Here is a 24448-nt window from a genome sequence, read left to right on the forward strand (position 1 = left end):
GCAAAAAAATAATGAGGTAGTTCATCCTTATTTTCTGTAGTATTACAGAGCCATGTTGCCAGCCAAGTAAGCTGGTAGCAGTATATCCATTATCCAGTTGTCTATCAGCTGTGCTGGAAAAGTGTTCTGTTCACTTTAGTGTTGTGTTAATGAAATTTTCTCCATCCATGCCCCAGAATTATATCTGTGAGCATCCTGTGGCTTTAGGACTGTATAAGCCAACTGTATTAGAGGCTTCCTGCATTGTCCAGTGTTATCTCTCCACCACTGAAAGATTGTTCCCTGAAGCTCCTGTTTTGTTATCTAGTGCTTTCTAATTTAAAAATGTGAAATAGTACTGAAACCACACAATAGGGCTTTCATTGCTTCCTTCTGAAAAGTTTTGTGCCTTCACTTTCACACAGTTGGTCTCTGCAGTCAAACGAATTCTGTGATTTGTCTTGCTATCCCCACTGGAAATATATCAGGCAGAAGTTGCCTCCAAACCGAGGCATGTGCCCTTTCTCATTTTACTTTTTCTCATCAGTGGCCTTTCCTCCAGGTTTAAGCTTAGACCAAAACTGAGATGTCTTGCTGTCTTTGGCAGATTGCGCTCAACCAACTAAAAAAAAAACAGTTGTCTTTATATGATGGTTGTCAATTATGAAGAGCAAGAGCATTGTTAGAAATGTGTTGCTAACAGTTGCTAATTATAGCAAACCCCCGACAAAAAAATAAAGTTGATTTCTTTTAAGGAAATGTGTTTTGATGCTCACATTGCATTCATGCAGCCATGGGTTAGCTGCACACTCTTGGCTGCTGCACCTTCCCAGCTCCTGCTTAAGCAGGCATTGTGTTGGCCTTACCCTGAGGTTTCAGATCGAGGTAACAACTACATATGAGCAGCAGGAAACTGCTGACAAGACACACGTGATAGAGTGTTTATTGCCTTTATGCCAGTTAGTTCTCCCTACTTAAGGAGAAGGCTATAACAGCATCAATGTCCCGTCTGCATGCAATATACTGCACTGCAAGGACAATCAGTTGGTGTGGTGTCCGTCACTACCTCACTTATTTATTCTCTTAGACACTGAATTTTCACAGCCTGTTGTCTGTCAAAAAGCTCTGTCATTGGTCTTGTCTTAAAAACTCTGCACTTAGACCTGATTAGAGCAAGCTCCAAGTATTTACTTCATGGAGCAGTGCCTGTAACATTTCCTACAATATCAGTGAACAGATATTCTTTCCATAGCAACCACACAGCAGTGATGCTTTTCTTTCTCATCTTCTGTAGTTGTTGGCTGAAATGATATCAGCTCTTCGAGTCATAAACACAGCATATTCTTTTACTAAATAATATTGCCTTCATAGTCAGGACCTTAATATTTTTCTATGCCATGTTCTTCCACGGAGGAAGTCATTCATGTGTATTAAGACTAACACAATTGTATCAGAAGGAGAAATTGTAGAAATGCAATTACAAATAATCATTAAATACTGAAGTTGTCTTTGTTTTGTATACCTACAACAATCCATTCCTCAGTATTGTCAATATTTTGCTTTGCCACTGCAGTTGCTGTTTGCCATTTACATGCATTTTTAACATTTAATCATGTATTAGAAATTTGGAACATCTACAGAGGTCATAAAGATCAAATCCAGTTTTCTTTCTTTCTGTGCATTGATTGCTATCATTTTTAGCTGACATTGTCTTAGCTCACTGTACTCTGCCCATAATCTAATCTATCCTGAAGAGGCAGGCAGCAGTACATGAAGTGATTAGAGGAATCTTCAAGTGTCTTCAAGGATTTTCTGTACTTAGACTGCAAAAGCATTTTGGTCTGTTGTAGATAGAATGGGCACAATAAATTCCATTGTTATGGCTCCTAGTACACTACTTATTAATAAGGAACAATCTGGAGGACAAAGAATATTAAACAAATTCATCAAAAGTGGACTCAAATATAATTCTACCAGTTTTGACTGTGTTGCCTGGCACCACAACGGCTGTGAATCTCCACCCCTCACCACAACTCGCGTATGGTTAGCTCTCCCTCTGTGATTGGAGAACATAAATTTTTCTGATTGTGATGTTTTGCTCCTACCAGTACAATGCAATGTGTTCTACTATTCTGCACTTTTTATTATTTGGTAAAAATACGTTTCACCTGCAGCCACGTGCAGCCATAAAGGCATAATTTTTTGGACTGAAGTTCATTCTTATCAGCTACCTCTTAAAGGCCACTGCCTCCATGTTGCTTCACTATTTTACTTTTCAAAAGACTATAATGGAAGCTGAGTTTTGCATTTTCAAATATTTGAGATATTATAAAGCAGCAAGGGATTATATCACTAATGCCAGCTCATTCCTACGGCAGCTGGCTTGCACATTTGTCAGAGATCTTCCTTTTCTACTCCAGTGGTCTGAAAAGTGTGCAGCCCCTGGGGCTGCAGAACAGCTGCCCACCGTGGGTGTTGGTGGCTGCTACCCACTCTGGGAATTTTACTGGTTAGGTTTTTGTCAAACTGGTGCCACACTAAACGGAGTCTGACCACTTCACTAGTCCAGTTGCTTTTCCATCCTGCTGACAGGCTCTGCTTGTGTTGTTTTGCCTGATATAAACCCGTCTGGCTGCCCTAATGTAATCCATTCACTCAGCTAATTCCCTTGTTGTTTATTATGGACCCTGTCCAACACCCACTGAAGGCAACGCAACCTTCAGCTGCCTCGGCAGCTGTTGGACCAGGGCTGTAAAATGGGGACATTTCACTATTTTCAGGATATTAAGAGCCTGGATTACTCAAAAACTGTATGCTTTATTTTGATCAGGATGAAACGAGGAAAGGCAACAGAAAAAATTACCTTTAAGGTGGCATCTTCCACTTTCCAAGTACTTTGGAGACACTTTGGAGGAAAGTACATTGTTTGGATCAAGGCAGTCACTGAGGCCCCTGAAATGGTCAGGAGGTAGAAAGACTCCCATTGGGCAGGACTCCTCACCTCTTTCAGCTTCCTCTCCATGAACAGGGGAACCTATTCTCCATCAGCTGTGTAAGCAATAAGTTTAGACTGTAGTCTAAACTTAGTTACCAGACAAATGTGGTGACACAGATAGAACTAGGACGGACATCACAATTTTACCCATGAGAAGTAAAGCTTTTTGGTCCTTCTGGTCCAAGAACATAAGAGATTAAGGAGTCAGTCCTCTATCTGCCTTGTGGAGTTTAAATTCACATTGTTGGGAACAGGAGCTTCTCACCACAAGAAGCAATTAGCATCACCCTGGGGAGTCTCAATTTCTTCTTCCCAGTGCCAAATAAAAGAGAGCAGATTAGCTTCAAGTGGTGGTACATTTCTCACTAGTTGCTTCTGGCATGTAATAATATTGCATTCTTCCTTTTTAAGAAGTATTACCCTGTTCTAGAAAGGACATTTTATTGAATGCTCATTAACCAATCCAGTCATTGTTCATAAATCCACTTCTGTGGCCCAGAGACCCCATTCTGACAACAGTGTGGGAGTCTTGTGTAAGTTATTTTGCAATTCTACTTAAGTTATCCATATATCAGATTTTAGTTGTGACTGTCATACACATGACAAATTCTCAGGCATGTGTCTGTCAATAGAGACTATCTTCCCGCAATTCAGGTATAGTGCTAAGCTTCCAGTAAAACTGGTGGCGTTGCCTTTTGGAGCCAACACACTCAGGCTCCATAACTTAAAACCCAAAGGGCATCAGCAGTTAGTAAATCAGCTGCACAATGTGCAATGTGATATGTAGCAACTTGCCTTAAATAAAATATAATTAAGGTGATTTAACAGAAGTGGTATCCAATTTCTTAATGATTAATTTAAGGGAAATGAATTTCCAGTTTTGTTGTCTGGGTACTTATTTTTTCTCCTTCTTTTTTTAGAGGTTTGGTTTTTTTTTTCCTGAAGGGCCGTGACCACCCAGATTATTATTACTTAGTAATAGATAAAATTCCTAACTACAAGGAGAATTAAAAATGCAGTAATTTTATAGTCTGGTGTGGGGAAATCCACCATTAATAAAATCTGTTCAGATTTTTATCTACATTTTTAACTAAAATGGGAAGTGGCCCATGCCAAATAAGAAAGTCTACTTCTGGGTTGCTCTGTTTCATTCTAGATATAAAAATAAAACTAGAAGAGCTTTGGGTCTTCGTTTCAGTGTATGCTACAAGTGCACCTTGATCCCATTTGGGGCAAAACCAAGTGAACACAACAACCTGGTTTCTGCCAGAGGTGCAAAAGAAGCCATACCTCATTTGGGTCAGGTCTTTGAGATGGTTGGGTGCCTGGGATGCAGGGTGCTTACCCATTGCCTACCTTACGATTTCAAGGGCGAACTAGAATGGTAATAAAGTCAATGTTAATTACAGTTTTCCAAGCTGGAAAAAGACAATGTAATCAACATGTAGATTAGGCTCGTTAATTTTTTCAAGAGTGCATTTGTAGCAGTGCAGACTGCCCAAAGCTTCAATTGTTTCCCAAGAGTGAACTGCTATCAGAAGGCTCAGAATCCAGCACACTGTTCTTCTACAGCCTCCAGGCTAATAGTTATTAAGTAGTAGTATTAATAATTATAATAATTCATATGTGTTTGTTTTTCCTCTGCAGTTAATATTTTGACACCAACATGGGAAAGCAAAACAGCAAACTACGCCCTGAAGTCATGCAAGATTTGTTAGAAAGTACAGACTTTACAGAACATGAGATCCAGGAGTGGTACAAAGGCTTCTTGAGAGACTGTCCAAGTGGACATTTATCTATGGAGGAGTTCAAAAAAATATATGGGAACTTTTTCCCTTATGGGGACGCTTCTAAGTTTGCGGAGCATGTATTCCGCACTTTTGATGCCAATGGAGACGGAACAATAGATTTCAGAGAATTCATCATAGCCTTGAGTGTAACATCAAGAGGTAAACTGGAGCAAAAGCTGAAGTGGGCATTCAGCATGTATGACCTCGATGGGAATGGCTACATCAGTAAGTCAGAGATGCTGGAAATTGTGCAGGTATGTGCTGCTCAGAGGCACCCCTTGGCCTCCCTCCTTACAAGCAAATTATGAAGTAATGTTGCAGTGAGACACTGAATTAAAAACTCCGGCAGCATTTGAGGCTTTGTGCTCTTGGTTCTCTGTATAACTGCTTGAATATAAAATGTTATTTCATTTGGCAAAGATCGTGTCACAATTCAAAATACAGCATTTGATATCTGTTGCAAGATTTTCCTAAGCAACACACTCTGTGGGAAGTTTTCCTTTGGGAGTTCCATTGCACTGGAGCACAGCAACTACCCTGCTCATAAGTATGATTCTGTCCTCTGGGAAATCACTGTAAATTAATTACACTTAATTATAGTTGGACTGAGGAGATATCTTAGATCAACCAGGTAGTGTAATATTTAGAAAGGCAGGCTACCTCCACAATAAGAAACAAATCTACTTTGAAATTGTGCTGCTGTGAAGAACCAGCTCACGTATTCTAAAAGGTGTCTGCCTAATTCCAGTGAGGTCTGCATTCTCAATATCATACTAGCTGCCTTCATATTAAGTTGCCAGTAGAAATAAGCCTTATCTGGGCAAACAATGATTCCGTACACAGCTTCTTTGGATGCATTTTCTCATGCTATTAGTAGGAGTCCCACCTCACTTTGACTTTCTATAACGTGTTTTTACTCTTGAGGAGGCACATCACTCTACTGAAAGCTTTAGAACATTTTTGATATGGTAGTATATTTACATAGCTTGAATCTGTATAATCATCACTGTTTAAAAAAATTTAAAAAACCCAAACTGTTATCAAGACCCTTCCTTTGGTGGCAAACTGTGTATGGAGTCAGCCTAATGCATGGTGCCCTTTTCTTTCTACTGGGGCTCTTCTCATGTCCTCCTAACACTAACACCAGCACTCGCACTGCTTCAGCAAGACCAGATGCAAAGCTCAGCTGCAAATGTAGTGTTGTTGTGTCGTCTTGTCACTTATTCTGCTTTGTATTCCTGAGTCTAAGTTAAAGAGCAGGACTGCATTCAGACGTGGAGACATCCCTGTCTCTGTGCCATGACAAACCCCATGGAATATTTGCATTAGAAGACACTCTGTTCCTTAGAAATCTTCCTCTCACCCGGGTAGCATAAACAGGCTATCCATTATTGTTTTCCTATCTAGTATTTCTCCGCATGAGAAAACAAAGAGAAACCCAAAAGAACTATTGAAGTACAAAGAAAACACAAGGGGCCAAACCCAAGCAAGAGCGTGCTCCTCAGGAAGAGGAGATGCCACAGGGGCTGCAGGACCCCTCGCTGCTGTTGAGTAGACTGGAAAGGCCTCAATGCCAAATAGCAGCACAAATACCCCAGATCAGAAGATTTACAAACACGGAGAACAATGCCATAAAGGTGTTCGTGTCAAATTTAATGAAAACATCAGTGACTGGGTTCTCCATAGCAGGCCAAATGAGGACCAGCAAAACCAGCAGCGTTCTCAGGTAACCCAGTTCTACTCACAAGCATGTTTAGAGTCTGAAATGCTCTGCTTCCTCTTCACAGTCATGTTGGTACCACATCATAGCATTATCCTCTACAACCATGATGCCATCATGGAATTAAACTGCATCTTAGGGATCAGTGTAGGGGGACATTTTATCAGTTTGTACAACCAGCCCAGAACAACACTTAGACCATGTACAACTCTCAGCCCAGAACTCCTTCCCTCCCACTGCACTTCTACGAGTTTTGGCACTCTCCTCCTTCCAGATTGCACCTGAAACTCAACTGAGCAATGCTTTCTCTCATTTACTCCCACATCACACTTTGAGGGGCCACACAAAAATTCGTTATGGAAATAAGTACCTTAATAAGCCTAAGCAACAATCATTTCTGCACCATGGACCATCAGTAGTTTTACAGTCAGGAAAGCTGCCTTTTCTCTGATGGAGTTCTACATGAGGCAATGTGCTTGTGGATCTCATAGTGTTCTCCCAGTTTTCTATGGTCATAGTGATTTTCCTGTTTTGCACAGGTCACCACAACTCCTCCTGGTGGGATAGGATTTGTCGCGTAGCCTCTATCAGTGTTCAGCTGATATGTGAAGCTGAAATAAAAAAGCACATTTTCTTGCTTTATTGAGAGGTTCCTTTGATGTAGAGTGATTAGACATAAAAAAAACCCAGCTAGCAGCTACCAATGTCATTTATGAAAGATTATTACTTTTTAATACGGAAAGACAGGATTCTGTATCAAATGTCTTCCTGGGGGCCTTCAGCTGTCAATCGTTCTGATAGTGAAGAACAGAACTCAGTTGTATCTCTGATATATGCCTCAGAGGAACCTATTACAACTCCCTTATCTAGCATGTATTTGCATATTGATATAGCTGGATTTATTATATTTTTCATCTGGATTTTTGCATGAGACAATACATCAAAATGATCACTAGAAGAAGAACCACCATTCTAGAAGTCTTAGCTTCACAGAAAAATACTGCCCCTATTACTGTAAGATTACTGTACCTTAAATAACATAGGGGCAAGTCACGCTTTTCTTCTTTTTCAGTTGGCTATTCTTTGTGCTTTGAAAGCCCTCTTTCCATAATGATTTTTACTGTTATGCTGGTGGTTATTTGCATTTCCTTTCTCGTGCTGTGGCCTAACCCAGCACCACTGCAGGCAGTGCAGGCATTGTAGCCTCATTCAACATTGCTAGAAGGTGCTTGTGCTAACAGTCACAGCAGGGTCAGTCCTACAGCAGCAGAGCTACTGGTTAAGATGGCTTATGTCCCACAGGAGCCCCAGTAACTATCCCACTGCCAAGGAGATGAATATGAATGGTCCACAACAGCTTTTTGAAGCCTGTTTTTTCTGCAAAATAATGAGCTGGAGGGCAATGCACCTGAATTCCTTTAAGCTCTGTTTAACATAGTGCTGTTAACCATCTAGCACAGCTTATCATAGACTCACCATGCCTGCCTGCAAACTTCCCCTGGATGAGTCTCCAAGAGTCCTGTTTAGAGACACACGTGAGCCATCCATGTGGAGCTGGATGCACAGTTTGAAGGATCACATAACTTGAGGGACTTTAGTGGTGGGCTGACAATGGCAGAGCCTAATTGAAAAAGTTCCATGGGATACTGCTACACCTACCAGGTGTAGAATAACTGCAAAGTACTGTGGAAAGATGCTTCATATCCTGTCTTCTTGACAGACCTCGCCACAGATCTCTCAGATTCTGCTCTATAAATGCTTTTCATGTCTCCGGTATGTTTACCTACAATTCAAACAGCCCAGTCCACTCAAAAATAGCTGCAAACCAACTAGAAGATTTGTGTTTGTTCCCCTTGCTGAAATGGGACATATTTGGTGACACTCTCTTAAAATAAGAGTTCAAAAAAGAGATGGAAACCTTGTTGTAAGGGTACATTTTTTCACCATATGGTCATAAGGCATCTTAAGAATACTGAGCAGAGAGACAAGAATAACACTTTCAGTTTAATACAAACATAACACACATTTCACTTGCTGGGCTAATTTATTGGTGAGCCAGGAGGAAGCAGAACTTGATATGGGAAGAAGCAGAAGCTGATAAAGCTCTCAGTAAAGATCATCTAAAAAATGCCCATGAGATTGAGAGGAAAATAATTTTTCCAGACCTATTATTCCCTTCATGATACTTTTAATTGTCAAAACTTATTTCAACCAACTACAAAAGATTGATTGAAAATTTGTGCTGTTATTGTTGTCACCACCGTGAGGGGCTCTTTGATACTTTGCCAAGTATAGCAGGAAAGTGCAGCCCCTCACCAAGGTTTCTGGCCTGAGTGCAGCCACAGAAGCTAGTGACTGGGAGGGAAATTTGTGTGAATGGCCCCTAAACCCTAAACCACCCATCACTGCTCATCCATATGCTGGTGGAAAATCAAAGGGGAAAGCTCAGCAGGGAACCAGACAGTTCAGGTGAAGCTGGAACCTGTGCTCACTCCAGTGGAGGCACAATTTCTTGGTGGCATTCAGGGGTGTCAGAGACCTGTAAGACATCTTCCTGACAGAAGTTTACCTGAGAAGACTGTCCTGACTCAGGTGGCTGCTGATAGATAACAACCTCCAAACCTCCTACTGAATGCTACGCACAGCTTTCAGCCCGAATTCTGCGAGGCCAAAGAGTTGTACTCTATGTGGAGAGGAGCCCCTGCAGGCTTTCAGCCCCAGGTTACAACCCAGGGCTAGTACAGCCCAGCTACATGTAATTAGTGCACAAACCAAGCTTCTTTTCAAAGCTTGTTCTTTCAAACGCAATAAAGAGCTCTGTGTAGCTGCATTGGATTAATAAGAGGCACGTCTCAAGATTCTTAATAAAATTTAGCTGGCTTTTACTTTGGGAAAACTTCCCACTGAACTTCTGAGTAAGGACATAAGAATTGGTCCAGAGTAACCATTTTCAGCATGAAAGGAACGCTTACTATGTTATTCCCATCTGGTTTTCCTAGAATATCTCATCTGTTATTCCCTTCACACGCCTCTGTGAAAAGGACCCTGTAGGATGAAGTCATCCTGAAGTGCTTATTTTTTTGTCCTAAAAATCTGCATATTCTTACTATGGTTACTTTGATCAGGGTAAATACGCTTGCACTCCCAGACCGGGGCATTCCTCCCACACTTTCAATACAGATTCTCTGCTTTGCCATCCTCTCACCCAGAGTGAGGGAATGACCCTTCCACCTCTCTTCCTACCCCAGACAAAAGCCAGACAGTTTAAGATGCTTAAACACTGGCAGATTTATAAGCCTCATCTCTGCTCTGTCCCATGCAAGCCTTGCATGCTGATGAGGGTGAGGAAGGTGTAAATTGTTACTGTCCATGCTGTACTTTTTTTCCCTTCTCTTAGTGCCTCCTTTCCCCAGCTCCCTCATCCCTATGTTCATGTATTTGCACGTTCATCCTTAATTTTGTTCTCCGGGTTATAAGATGATCATGGTTGTGTGGATGGCATCTCTGCCTGTACTGAGGCTCTGCTCAGTACTCTCACACCCTAAGTCTCTTGGGAGGCTCTGGGCACTCCCACGGTGGAGATCATGATGATGATGATGATTAAAAGGGTGCCCACCACTTTTTCATTCAGCCAGCAGCTGTTCTTGCTGAAATATTCTCCTCTGATCCCCTGCACCGGTTCATAGCCGGCATTCCAGACTTACCAGAGGGCAGACCAGGAAATCCATGGCCGCGGCGTTGGTGACATAACTGAGGGAGCAGATGTTTGATTGCACTGAGCATATGCAGTGAATAATTAATTGAACAGAAAAATGCCTTTCTCAGAGTGTAACTCTTTAAGTTATTTAAAGGCTGGGAGATGTGAAAGGTGAGCTGCTGGCAGAGGAAAAGCCAGCCAGATGTCCAAGGAAGCAGATGCTCCCTAGGCTGAGCATAAAATGTCAGTACTGCTTAGCAGCATCCTCTAGCTGGTGATTCTGTGCTGTTACATTCCCAGAGTCGGTCCTGGGGTCCCTAGGCCAGATGATGAGAGCGTGCTAGGCAAAGTACCTTCACAAACGGGAAGAAGGGAGAGGGGCAATCTAGTGAGAAATCCTGGGAATGTACCATGGACCTCCCCTCTCAGCAGGAGGAAATAGAGAACAAATAGCTAAAGCAATCGCATCAGCACTAAGTTATCAATTGATCGCTGCAGACACCACATTGGGCAAGAAGAAAGAATTCAAGTCAGTGGAAGAAAGTGATCCACATCTACAGAGCAGCAGTGGAGGGGAAAGTGACTGCCCAGTGCAGCGCCTGTCAGCCAGAGCCCAACAAGCTGCAAAAGGAAGCAGAAGGAGCTGGGCAGTATTGCCTTGGGCTGGCGTGTGCTGCCTCTCCAGATGGCCAGGAGACTCCCCCAAGGCCACCACTCTGCACCCATGTGCCTGCTGCTGTTCTCCCAGCTGTGTGGCACTGCAAAGATATCTAACAGAAAAAAAACACTTTTACTGGTACTGTGTGCTTGTGTTTGCAGGAAGAGTTTGAATAACCAGCTTGGAGACAGCTACTGGTTCTTGTTTTAAAATTAACATTGCCTCTCTTTTAGGAGTGGAGTACTGTACATACCTATTGGGTCTTCTCTGTGCAGAGAATAGCTATGTGTGGGACCAGAATATCTGCTTTCTGTGGAACAAATTATGAATTGGGTTTTTAGCTGTGTATGCACACCAATGCTCAAGGAAAAGGCCACCTCTTCGCTGGTCAAGTCTTTCTTATCTGAGACACATGGCAAACACGGACTCACTGCCCTCTCCGCAGCCAGACTGCAGGTGGGAGAGAATGGAGATGGGGCAAAGCAAAGGCAGGGCGAGAGGATGGGGGCGCTGAGGACGGAGACACACCATGGTGCAGGACAAGAGCTCAGTGGTCTTACCATTCCCTCAGTGCCTAACATGTTGTATAAGCTGTACAAATGATAAATTCATTCCAGTACTGTTTTAATAAAGAAAAATGTCATTTCAGCCCAAACTCAGATTGTGTTTGACCATGATTGAATAAGGAAACACAGTACTTCACAAATGAACTTCCCACTAAAGAGGGCAGCCGCATGTACTGGTGCCACCCAACTCCCTTCAGCATCCAGAGAGCAGACCCCAGCCTATCCTGGAATATTTTTTTCCTGTTTCTGTCACTAGGAAGTAATTGTACCCTCAAATGAAGATATTGCATTTCTTACCAGATCTTTGCTCCTGTCTTATCACACAGGCAATCTACAAGATGGTTTCTTCTGTAATGAAGATGCCAGAAGACGAGTCGACACCAGAGAAGAGGACAGAGAAGATCTTCCGCCAGATGGACACCAACCGTGATGGTAGGCACCTTCTTCCCCCATGGTGGGTGGTTGAAGAGTCCTGCCTACACAAGGCAACACCTCGAACCCACCACCCCTACTTCAGCTTCCTGGGCAAAGCCACCATGGTGCAGGCAGGCGAGGCTTTGCCCTGTGGGGTTGCTTTCCCAGGGATTTTCCTTGGGCTCCCTCAGCTTCCTTCCACCATGCTTGTCCAGAGGCTTGGCAGGTGTGTTGTGACCCACCATGTGCATTAAGCAAACATGTTTCTTTTGTAGGGAAGCTCTCTCTGGAAGAGTTCATCCGAGGCGCGAAGAGCGATCCATCCATAGTTCGTCTCCTGCAGTGTGATCCTAGCAGCGCCGGGCAGTTCTGAACCCATTCTTTGGATGAATTATGTATCTGCTTTTTTTTTTCTTTGCCAAACAACATTCATGGTAGTGTTGCCTCTGTATGGCCAATTATGCCTTCATTTGTGGCATCTTATAGCTTCTTTTGTTGTGGATTAATTATAAGAATGCTGAATTGCTCTTACCAGTTTGTCCAGAGCACGAGCAGTACTGTTTTAAACAGATATAGTGGTGTTATCGTTGTTTTTAAAATTTTATTTTTCTTTTTTGTTTTAATATGTCTGATTTTGAAAGTATGTTTTGAGAAGGAGGAAACCAACAACAAAACCCTTGGCAGCAAGACGCACTGACAGATATTATATTGCTGTTTTAGTAGCTGAGTAGTCACCCACAGGACCTGAAAGTGTAGTAGAGGTTGAACCAAAGGGGTTGTGATGGGTGGGGTAGGGTTCACCTGGAATCTCCGCTCCTGTCCAGGAGGCACCAGTTAAGGTCAAAGACAGGACCAGGAATAAGTATAAAAGCGCAAAACATGTGCAGGGTGCATTGTCCACACCCCTGCTCCTATGCCTCCATGTTTCAATGCTGTGAACATTTTCCAGGTTGTGAAGAAGGAAAAATACAAAGGCTGACACTTTTTTTACTGGGTTTATAGTGATTGATTTCACACAGCTTTGTCTGAAAATTCAGCAATTTGCAATCCTGATCCCCAAATCCACAACTGACAATACCTCTTGCCATTTGGGATCAGCAAAAGCAGAAAGAAATATTGAAAACTGGGTCTTGACAATTAATTTAAAGGAGATACATGATGAATGTGAAATTTTCAGGTTAGTAATAAAGCAGTTTCTACTAAGGAGAGTGGGCATTCATGTGAGGAGCTCACAGACCTCTGCAAGAAGCTCCCGCTGAGGCACATCTGCTGCTCTGAATGCTCTTGCATAGTATGAATTTTGGGGGGTGTTTTTTTTCTCTCTCCAGTTAGCTAACAGAGTTTCTGGGCCTGCTCTTAGGGCAAGGCTGTCATCAAAACTTGTTTTAAACATAAAATTGTAGCACTTATATTTCATTTATTTTAGTAAAGTTCAAAAAATCTGTACTGAAACAAGGAAATGGTACGCTTTATGGTATATTTATATATATAAAAATTAAAACAAAAAGATTAGCTCTTGAGAGAAATGTTGAATGTTCATCTTTTCGCCTAGATGCAGGAGTTCTGAAATTTGCTGCTGCAAAACTTTATCCTTTGGTCAAAGTTGCTGTATGCAAAGCTCATCCACATACCTGGGATTTCTTAGGGACTTTACAAGTGCTGCTGCAACAGAACAGCTTTAGCAGCAGGAGGCATTATGCTGACTAAATTGGCATTAATCTGTCATTAGCTAAAGTCTGCTCCGTGATCCTTTTGGAGAGGTACTCGTGTAGGCGTGCACAGTGTTGGGAATTTGTGAGCTCGTTAGAGTAACCTTTGTCTGACAGGCAAGGTTGGCGTTTTGTCAAGTGACCTTGTAGATGCTAATCCCCAGTAGCCTTAATTTAAAATAAACTAAGGAAAATAATTCTGCTTTGCAGATGATGATTAGCTAAGTACTAATTAGAAGTCATGAATAAGCAGCTGAGTATGAATAATTTTTTTTTGAACACTAGCTAGAATGTACAGTAATTGAGAGAAAAAAAAAACAACTAGACTTAATTTTTCCATACCATTTGCTTTGCCAGGTGTGAAGTGCAGAGCATATTAAAATAAAATAAAAATAAATTGAAAATAACATTTCTAATCAGTTGTACTAAAATTATTTTGAGTGGCTAATTACACTCAATAGATTTCTTCAGGCACACACTTTGTCTCAAATGATCACAGAAATCCAGCTGATTATATATTCCCATTATATTAGTCACAATACGGAGCAGAGATGAGTGGGGGAAAACGAGAAAGTGAAAGAGGCGCAACAAGAGACATAAACAGATTTCACACCTAGCACTTTTAACTGTTACAAGCACCACTAGCAAATTCTGCACCAGTTCTTCCAGATAATGGAAACGTTCCCTGTCTCTTTCTCCCTAATCTTCATTAGACATCCTGTGCACAAACCTAACCCTTCAAAGGAGAGCCTATGCCTACCATCTTCGAGGTAATTTTCTGGCCGTGTCTCCCATACCCATCACCTCATGTATACTGAAAGCCACATTCCTGCCTGAGTGCTTTGAGGGTTGATTTTCAGCAGGACAAGCCTGGCCAAACTGCTGGGGATTGTTTCAGAACATGCACTGATCAGCAACCACTCTGTCAAACGTGAACAAGTCCATTGCCCTAACCACTCCTTGGGTGCCCCATCACCACGGCTGCGCGGGCAGGACTAGGTGATGCTAGAGGAACCCTGCTGAACTTCTAACCTACCAACCCAGCACAGGCATCCAGAGCCAAAGCAGCCCAGACCCAGAGAAAGGGCATTTACTGAAGGCGAACTTGGATATCATCTAGGGTTCCACTGTCTTCTTAAAGTTGTGAAAGTAGCTGCATGTGACTAAAGCTTTTAAAATGTTGCCTTTTATTAAGAATCAGCCTGCAGCTGCAGAGGACGTAGCTGGAGATAAGTGTATTGTATAAACATTTACAGAGTGAACTAAGGTTTTTCTTTTACCTGACTGCCGCTGATGATTGGTATTGTTTTAAATTATTAACTATCCCTTTCTTTCTTTGCCTCTGCTCGTAGTTCAAAAGTCATACATAGCTGGAGTGGTGTGAGGAACATTCACAAACCTCAGACCAGCAGGACAGCGGTGGCATGCTTCTCCTCAGACTGGCGTTTTCTGCTTTGCTGCCATTCGTGGTTGCAATCATAGCTGTCTCCATAAAACTTTTGAAGGCAAACTGACCTATCCTGTATAAAATAGCACAGACACTTTCAAGCCATCAATTATAACTATTTCCATACAGGAGGGATGGCAGACAGCACATACTACTTCATATAGCCTCTCCACTTTGTAGGTGCATTCTCCAGTGCTAGTTGCATGTGAAAGAGATAACGTTCACTCACGTCTTGTCCAAATGAATTAATGAGTGCATCCTGCATGTAGGCTGAATGCATGGCAAATGCCAGTCCCGTTTACCCGCATTCCCAGTCAGCTGGGCAAACTCTGGGCCAGGAGCTGTGAAGTGAGGACTATGGCTTGTGCAATCTGCAGCAGCCTGTTTTTATTTTAGGGTGCTTTGGGAAGGGAAAAGGGAGCACAATCCTTGTAAAAGCAGCATGCGTGTGTTCTTGTGAGCACTTCTTACAGTTTGAGGAGAGCTGAAGAAATATCTATGTTTCAACACAATTTGAAGCCCTGTAAGTTCACTGTAGTGAATGTTCCTGAGGTACACGGAGCTGTGCTGTTCCTCTTGTTGTTCCTAGGGGCTTGTAGGATTTTTATCTTATTGTTAGGCATTTTGTCCTTTGCTGTTCTCTGTTACAAAGCATGACTTCCACATTTTCTAGACACTTCTGCTTAAAACAGTATGCCAGAAGTGCATAACTTCTGTAGCTTGATTAGTTCTATGTGCAGAAGCATTGCATACCAGCACAAGAAGTGGTCATGCCTGGCCAAGTCCTTATGGTTTAATAACTGCCCCTGGGGGCTAAGCACCCTGGAGTTTTCAGTGTGTACTCTCTTCACTAGTGGCAAATGCGCAGTAATGCGGCTTAGCTTAATTTTCTTTCACTGCAGACCAGGATAAGTCGCATTACTTTGCATTTGCTGTGGGCTGCAAGTGCACACATGGGCAGAAATCTTGGCTCAGCTGACTCATGGAAACTTGGTGAACTGTGGTAACTTGATGTTGAGCCCTAATCCACAGACTAAGCCAAGAAGAGAACGTGGCCATGGCCGTCCGTCTCTCAGTACATGTGAACCGGGAAACACGGTGACAACAGACAGGTCCCTGGAGACACGTGACGGTGGGCAGGGAATCTCCTGCCTCAGAACAAATGCCCTGAGCTCAGCTGTCTTCCTTCTTTAAAAACTCTCTCTCTTTTTTTAGCAGCACTGGTGAAGATGCAACATGACAGCAATATAGCACAGAGAGCATAAAGGAGGCAACCTTCAAAACAGTTTCCTTTTGATGTCTAGTACACAAGCTGCGAGCGAAACAAGTGGAGGGGAGGGCTTGACAAGACTTCCTGAACACCCGCTACCCCAGCACCTCCTTGTGTCTTTCAAATGGTGCTCCCTTAGTTTCCTGGCAAGGTAGTCCTTGGACTCAGGAGTTAGATGTCAGGTAACTGGTGCAAAAACAATGGAGAAGAATATTTCACCTGCCCTTGCACAAACATCTGGATGCATTCTTTGTTCTGTGTCTTACTGGGTGGGATGTCGTGTAGGAAGTGAAGTGGAGGAATTTGGTTTCCTTGGTGTTGGAGGCATAACTCGTGCTTAGAAATGTAGAGAAACTTGGCAAGTGTCAGACAGCCAAGCAATGCTCAGAGCTGCATGCGGAGTTTTTCATTGATTGTGCAGTAGGCAGATAAGATACAAAGCAGTGATATCTCAGGCTTGTGGTATGATGTGCTCTGAGATGGGGCTAGACCAGAAATGGCACTTTCTAGCTGAGCAGCTCTGTCTGCTGTGTATTCAGTCAGAGACACTGGCAAAAGACACTTTTAAAATACCTTCAGCACGAACACGCAGCTGAAGGAGTAGGGTAACTGCTCTTCCTTACATATAAGAAACAGACCCATTTGCTGTGTCACAGTTAGGAGTCAAAAAAACAAAATAAGGCATTTCGGAAGTGTAACTAAAGGCCAAATATTGCCTGCAGGATCTTTCTTCCTCATTGTGGTAGACAAGAAAGGAAAGCTCCATTTGACTCTCAAAGCCCAGCTGCCATTCTTGAAGCTGAGGAAAGTGAGAAGAACAGTTGTATTTTAAGCACAGGGAGGGAAAAACAGAATGGTTTATAGACTGGCTCAGAATGTAATAACACTGCAGCCGTCATTGAGGGCTGCAGAAGCTGTTAGGTGACTGGCATTCAGAGCAGTGGAATGTTTGGTTGGATGCAAAGTCAATTTCCTTGTCCCTTGCAGAAACCATTCCTGGCTACCATGGATGTCTCAGTCAGCAGCACCCATTCCAGCCTGGCTTTTGCTGCTGTTGCTTCCAGATCATCCGTACTGAAAAGTTGTTTCAGGAGTGGGGATATTCACAGGATAAATTCTGAAGCTTTTCAGAGGTACCCTCCGTATCCTAACAAATAACAGCTGGAAAGGCCAGATGTAAGGAGCTTCTTGCAATGTAAAGATTTTATTTCCTTATTGCTCCCACAAGTCCTAAGTGTTATTTTAGTATGTATAGTAGAGATTAAGATATCACATGTAAAATGCTGACTAATGCACAATAAACGAAGCAAAAAAGAGCTCGGATTGTAGTGAACAATGTGAAAAGACTAAAAACTGTATGAGACATCACTGCCTTTAGATCAGAGTCTGAATTTGGAAAGTGAAACTCCCTAAGCAATAGTTAGCACAGAACAGCTCCTTTGCACTAACCCCCTCTGTGTGACCTCCTGGGCTGCTTCACCCTTGTGTCACCATGTGATGAGGTTGGGGACTCTGGGTCCTGCTGCTGACGTGGTCATCTGAGCTTATTCAACCAGCTGAGTGCTTCCCAGCTTCCAAAGCCGGTGGCAGCTGCTCTCACTGTTGTGTTCTCACTTATTGTGCAGCTGAAACATGTTAGATCTTCCCCTCTTGCCCTGATCGTAAACCAAAGAAGTTCTCATTTTCCCAGGGCAGGCACTCAGGGTGTTGGGCTCCCTGAGGCTTTGTGTCCACCTCCCGGTTGTCTTCCCTACCTTCTCTGTTAATGAATAACAAACACCAGCTCTTGACATCTGGAGGAGCCAGGCTTGATGTACTTTGATGGAATGGCCTCTGATTTGGTTTCCAGCCTTTGTTCCTCCTGTGTATACCTTGCCAACTACTCTATTTATGTCCCGGTATTAAGTAATGGTAGTACCAAACATTTCGAGAACACACTGGACCTCTGTGACAATGTGGTTTTCATTATCATGTATGTGTTTGTTGACACATTGCAGACTGAACCGGATTGGTGCTTGCTCTCTGCTGTCATGGTTTATTCCACAGAGAGCTGATTTCTTCCAGGCAGGACCAGTATCTTCCTATGCATCACCATTCAGCGTGCAGTGGCCCAATGGTGCCCGGGACGCTCAGATGTTGTGGAACAAGAGATAAATTTGATGCAGTAATTTCAAGTGGAAACTCTTTCTGCCTTCTGGCAAAAGCATGTTAAGGGTGTGACCTCTGCTGTTCTCTTCCCTATGGACAGGAGTTCCAGTGTATTTAGGGTTGGCCTCACATTCCCCCACTAGGTGGGACGATGGTGATTAGGAAACCCACCTGAGAAAATCCTCTTAAATTCTAGGCTTTGTTTGCCCTGTTAATTGGCTGTGCTCAGAGGGAAGATTAATCTGTGTGGTTGTTTGAGGGAGAACTCACAGTTCCTTGCAATCATCACTTTTTCATTTCCTGTCATTAGCTAATTCCCATTTCCAGGGCAACCAAATAGTTTTTATTAGTATTTGGAAGAAAAACAAAAACAAATCCAGAGTCTCCCTCTGATTAGAATCTGAGGAAGCTTACTAAAGACATTGTGCTCAATGTCAGTGATATGAATGCTCTACAAGATCACTTTTCTTTGGTACTTTTTGTTTGATTTCCTTATTCATGTTTTGGTTGTGTTCATGATTTATTTATTTTTTTTATCTTCTTAGATTCAGTCCTGCCATCATTTAGCAAAAGTCTTGACGATCCCAAGAGCAGCGCTGCCTGAGCTCACTGTGCCTAGTACAAATGAAGTGCTTAATTATGTTAGGGATTACTTTTGTCTGCACACTTGCTGCAAGTAGACAGATTGAGCTGCATTTCAATATGCTTATCTCTTCCACTTGCTCACTTCAATTCCGCCTGAGCAGTCTTGTAGTTAATATTCATGTATTCAGTTTCATTTCATTCTTGAACCCGAGGGGATTAATATTGGCCTCTTCTGGCAGAAGCACTTGATACCTTTTGATTTTTAAATATTGCAGAGTGAATGATGTGAGAGATGCAAAAGTAAATGGTTACACATTTGTTTGTGTAAATTTGGGTGGATATTTCTGACACTGGAGAGGCTAATAAATTGAGATAAACCACAGTCAAAAGGTGAATGGATCCAAGTGTCAATTTCCCATTTAAATCTATGACTATTACATAGGGAGAGCTTTCTCATCTCTGTCCCCTCAGACTGTTTCTACATCGCAGTGCCGAATAGAGATACTAAACCTAACTTTAAATAAGCTACCATGGGCAAACTAACTGCAGCAGTATGGAGTTCAGCATATCCTGTGTCTTGGCAAAATTAGATACCTCTCTAGATGAATGCTTTGTAAGCAAACCTACATATCCTAAGGAAGACTTTTACAACTCAGAAAGGAGAGGAACAACTACGAATTAAATGAATTTGGTCCGCATATTTTTCTTATGGCTGTCTAGAATTGCTAGTGTCCTGTGTGTAGCTGCCTATAGCAATTGTGATGTGTTCATTCTCTCCCCACCCCTACTTCTGTTGCAATCTCACCTGGTGATATTCTGAGTCTCTGGCCAGTTCCCAGCCAGGCAAAGCCTATAGAAAGGACATCTAGAGGTGAGCTGCCTTCAGGAGACTGAGGGCAGCTCTCGGGATTTGGCTCTGTGCTGTTGCATGCTTTGGGCGCATGTACCCACACAGTGACGTGTTAAACCTACCCGGTGAAACAGAATTAGATGATCAGGCCATCTGAGGAGATGGGGAATTTGGCGGAGGATTCTGTATGTGTTTATGGCCCCCAGCATACGCACCATTCCCCCAGCTATTAACCTCCAGTTAGGATCTTTCTTGAACTCTTAGTGTTGGAGTAAAGTTTTCTTATGCGGATAATGTATTTGTATTATGCAACGTACTCAGAAAAAAAACAGAATATTATCGCTCTACAACTGTCCTCTCCTCTTGAGAAGCTGTTCTCTTCTGTACATATGATATGCAGAATGTATGGGAGTCTTACCAGCGTTGGTTTGCATTTTTAAGACTGTACTAATTAATGTGTGATACTATTGTGTTTTTGTAGTGGCATCTTTGATGTAAGATGTAAAAACTATTTAAAAAGATTTTTTTGTTATTGTTCAGCGTTTAGATATAGCACCAAGGACTGCATGTTCACTAGAATCAGCCTTTTTCAAGGGCCATTGTAGCTGCATGCAGGCGCCGGTGTTTCACCCGGGGCATAGTAACTGTGTTCTCATTTTAATAGGGGTCAGTTTCGAGCAGAAACATAATTCTTCCTGAAAAATCTAGTTTTCTGTCTTTCCCTCTCTCAGACTCAAGCTTCACCCTGGCACGCTGTGTCCCAGCCCTGGCCCCAGGAGCAGAACGGGGAGGAGCTTTCCCTAACCCAGAGCACCTCCCTGGTCCCAGTGTCAGGCTTCCTCATCCCTCAGGTCACTCACATGCATGCTGTTTTCCTTGGACTGCTGGTTATACCAAGACAAAAATGGTGGGTTCACATTTTAAGACCATTTGTGCAAGTGACTTTAAAATTAATTAACCAAGATTTCGAGGAATTAAGGAAAAGAAGAGCCTGAGCAGCAAGTTTGGGGTCAAAATCTTATTGAGGTCCCTAATACAGCGGGAACTTGGGGTCAGTCCCTAAAAGGACTATTTGAGGGCCTTAGTTTTACAATTCTTCTTGGGTTTCAAGAGGGAAGAGGATCTCAAATCCAGCGTTTTGGGCAGGGCTGACTTACTCAATAAGTTGAGTCTGAGAGATGCATCTCCAGATCATGTCCTGGGCCAAAAGACAAGACATGCTGCAGCTTAGGGATTTATTTTTCTTTTAGTTTTCTACTTTCAAGAGAGAAAGTAATTCAAGCCGCACCTGGCAAATGACTGACTTCAAAAGCATGCTCTTCTTGTTATATAGACACTCACAAAACAGCATTGTGTGGTTAAAAAGGCGCATTTGTGATAGTTTCTTTTTTCGGTGCCAAAATGTATAAGCAGTATTGTTTGAAGGGAGATAAGAATTTTTTTACTGTACTGTTATTACTGTTGAACAAATATTGTTTTTAAATGTTAGATTTTGAAGACTTTTGTATTGTAAACTGTTTTGTGACATGGTGCTTTTTCATACTGGAATTACTGATTGCACCTAAATATTAATTATTTTGTTTTCTTATATAAATATGTAACTTTGAACAATCTTGATGAAAACCAATGTGTGGTGGATACCAACAGTTCAAACAAATTCTCCTACTGAAATTCCCTAAATGTTCTTTCCTACTAATAAATATTCTGCTGCAGCTAGCTCTGATGTTCCACGTGCTCATACTGTCTTCACACTCGAGCCTTACAGCTTCACGCAGCTCCATTGTTTGGTGAGCAAAGCTTGGAGAAGTCTTTGTCTACTGACTTCACAGCCACTCACTGCCACGGACAAAGGGAAAGCATCCAGGCAAACCAATTTGGAGGGCTTAGCAAGGGCTTAAGCCATGCATAGGTGCTGTGCCGGCACGTTGCGACTGGCTGGGCTCACCACTGCTAATACAGTTTTTCTCACCCATGGTCGTGGGGTGAGATAGTGCAGAGTGGTTTATAAAGCAAAGAAAAGGCAGCACAAAGCCCAGAGCACTGGTTCTCCAGAGCTGGAAATTCCTTATCTGGCTGATGGAATTTTTCCCTGCCACAGATATATCCCTCACCAGGTTTAGTGTAATTTTTTATCCCTGAATGACCAGCCTTTGGTTGAGGGAGGCAGAATGTGGAGAGGGACCACAGGTTGGTAGGGGGGTGCTGCAGTTAGTTGCTCTGAGATGTGGCTCATGGGGCACCAGCAGAGCCCATCACAGCAGGGGTTCCTGCCAGCTAAGCCAGGCTCTGGAGGGGGCTGGCTCATGCTCCTGTGCATGATCTCTAAGTTCCTCAAACTTTTACCAAGGTTAAATTTGGAGCTGGGATTAGCACCAGGGTGCTAAAAGTAGTTTACATCGCACTGGAAGGTAACTGAAACCTGTGCCTGTTTCCTCTTGTGATTAAAAAAGAAACCCCAGCCTATTTGTGTTGCAATGTATACAAATAACGTGTAACTACACACTAATAAGGGCTTGAAACAGGCTGGACCCTGGATGAAGCATCAGTTACATTGTCCAGCTACCCCGTGTGCTCAGTGCACCTTCAAACCAACTTTATTACACAAACTTCCAGCGTACCGTACTCCCAGTGGTACACGTTCTCCTCACCCTCCCACTAGGGCTAGATTATGATTTAGCATTAAGACATAAAAAGACAGGGGTGGAAGGAGGTTTTTATTTGCATCGGGATGATAAAACCCTCCACTTACCACCATTGCTGGCCCATGCATCTCACTGTGCCAAGTTCCAGAACAGGAATGGGGACAGGTTCCCAGCACGGAGTGACGGCCACCACCAGGCACTCCAGCACATGTTGCACCACAGCAGCCTGGGACTGTCCCACCGCCTTGGGGGTGAGGGGATCCAAGCCTCTGTGGCTCCTTGGCTCATCCAAGAAAGAGCACACTCTGGAGTCAATCGCTGGTTTTGGCAGCACAGATCAAGCTGAGAGCTTGGGAAGATGCTGAAACACACAGCTTTGCTGACCCATCAAGTGCCCTAAAGATCTGGTCAAGAGCTAGAGGAGAGGTGTTTTGCTCCCCTCTCCTAGGTCAGTTTTTCTTGAAGACCTTCTGATTCACCTTGCTAAAACCTCACTCAGCCATACCAGAAACAGCCCGGCCTTTGAGCACACTGGGCGCAGCAGCGCTCATCAGCCAACACGCTTCTTGCTCCTCCACAGCCTCACAGACAGAGCACTTCTAACCACTCAGCTGTTAAAGCGTTCATATTTTAAGAGCCACTCAGTAAAATGACTTCCTATAAAACACCATCAATCACAGGCAGTACCCAAGAAATGCGATTAGGGAGTCCCACGGCGTTTCGTCCTGGCTCACCCCACATTGCTCATCCAGATAGCACCCCTGGGGCGTGGAAAAGCCCCCGAGAAGCTCCCCAACACTGCTGGACTGAGGACCCACAGAGGGAGGGGCAGCACCTTGGGCTGCAAGCTCAATCATGCGGGCTACCAGCACCAACGACCTGCAGCCAGTCCCACAGCTGATATCATATATACACACATATACATATACATATACATATACATACACACACGCAGACACACACGTGGCATTCTGGCTTTTAGTTTCTACTCTAGCTCAGGTGCCGACTGCAAATGGGATGGTGAGGGAAACACAGGCTGTGCTGGAGACAGTCATCAGCGCTGCATCTGGGAAGATCTCTTCTGCTTGTTTAGTCGGTCCTACTCACCAAGCTAAGCAGCACTTCATGCTGTATCCCAACAAACAGCTAACAAATACTTCTCAAAATTATTAGAAATTGTCAAGCACGCAGGGAAAGCCTTTCCACAAAACCTTTGGTGTCTGTGAGAAGGCTCTTAGAGATGGACAAACTTTTGCTTGTATGAGGATGGGGAAGGGTTGGAGGAAGCTGGGCTTTTGGAGCCAACACTCTGCTGGCTGAGATATCTCAGATGAATTAACCTCGTTGCTCAGATGTGGTCTCTACCTGACACAAGAGGATGTCTCAGGGATACTCCTATGGCAGCTTGTTCCATACAGAACTTGCCCCACTGCACTTTTCCACCCCATGGTAAGAGAGGGTTGCCCCGCCACTGCTTGGGCAGCCTCCCTTCACCAGGACAAATGCTTTCCCAAGCAATTTCCCACTTATATGGTCTTACCTTCTGGATTCTCATTTAAAAAAGACAAAGTCAGCTGGTGCAGACAAGAACGGTTGATGAAAATTCTTTTCTGCAAGATGCGTGATTAGGCATTCTCCAGTTCTTTGGGCTTGCAGGACACAGGAGGAGCAGGTAAGGATCTCATCCCAGGCACTCACAAAGACATTAGTGTCAGCACTTCAAGCCCGGTTCCCAGGACACTCCAACTTGTCAAGAAAATCACAGAATATCTGAGATTGGAAGGCATTTCTAGAGGTCACCTATTCCAACCTGCTTGCTAAAACAGGAACACCTAGAGCTGGTTGCCCAGGACCATGTCCAGGCAGCTTTCAAACATCTTCAAGGATGGAGACTCCACAACTTATCTGGGCAACCTATGCCAGTGCCTGGTGAAAAAGTTCAGAGGGAACTTTCTGTGTTTCAGTTTGTCCTGTTACT

The 24448-nt window shown here is 43.3% G+C and overlaps 1 protein-coding gene across 1 annotated transcript in view; it reads left to right on the forward strand.

Annotated features, from left to right (window-relative positions):
- NCALD (neurocalcin delta) overlaps nt 1-21544 on the forward strand; it is a 61417-nt gene extending 39873 nt beyond the window's left edge. The window contains exons 2-4 of the mRNA XM_009557994.2: nt 4622-5018; nt 11732-11837; nt 12095-21544. Of these exons, the coding sequence (XP_009556289.1) occupies nt 4641-5018; nt 11732-11837; nt 12095-12192 (582 nt within the window). The 5' untranslated portion in view covers nt 4622-4640 and the 3' untranslated portion in view covers nt 12193-21544. The remainder of the gene's footprint in view (nt 1-4621; nt 5019-11731; nt 11838-12094) is intronic.
- Nucleotides 21545-24448: the final 2904 nt, after the last annotated feature.

The sequence above is a fragment of the Cuculus canorus genome, chromosome 2 (genome assembly GCF_017976375.1).
Source record: "Cuculus canorus isolate bCucCan1 chromosome 2, bCucCan1.pri, whole genome shotgun sequence".
In the NCBI taxonomy this organism is placed as follows: domain Eukaryota; kingdom Metazoa; phylum Chordata; class Aves; order Cuculiformes; family Cuculidae; genus Cuculus; species Cuculus canorus.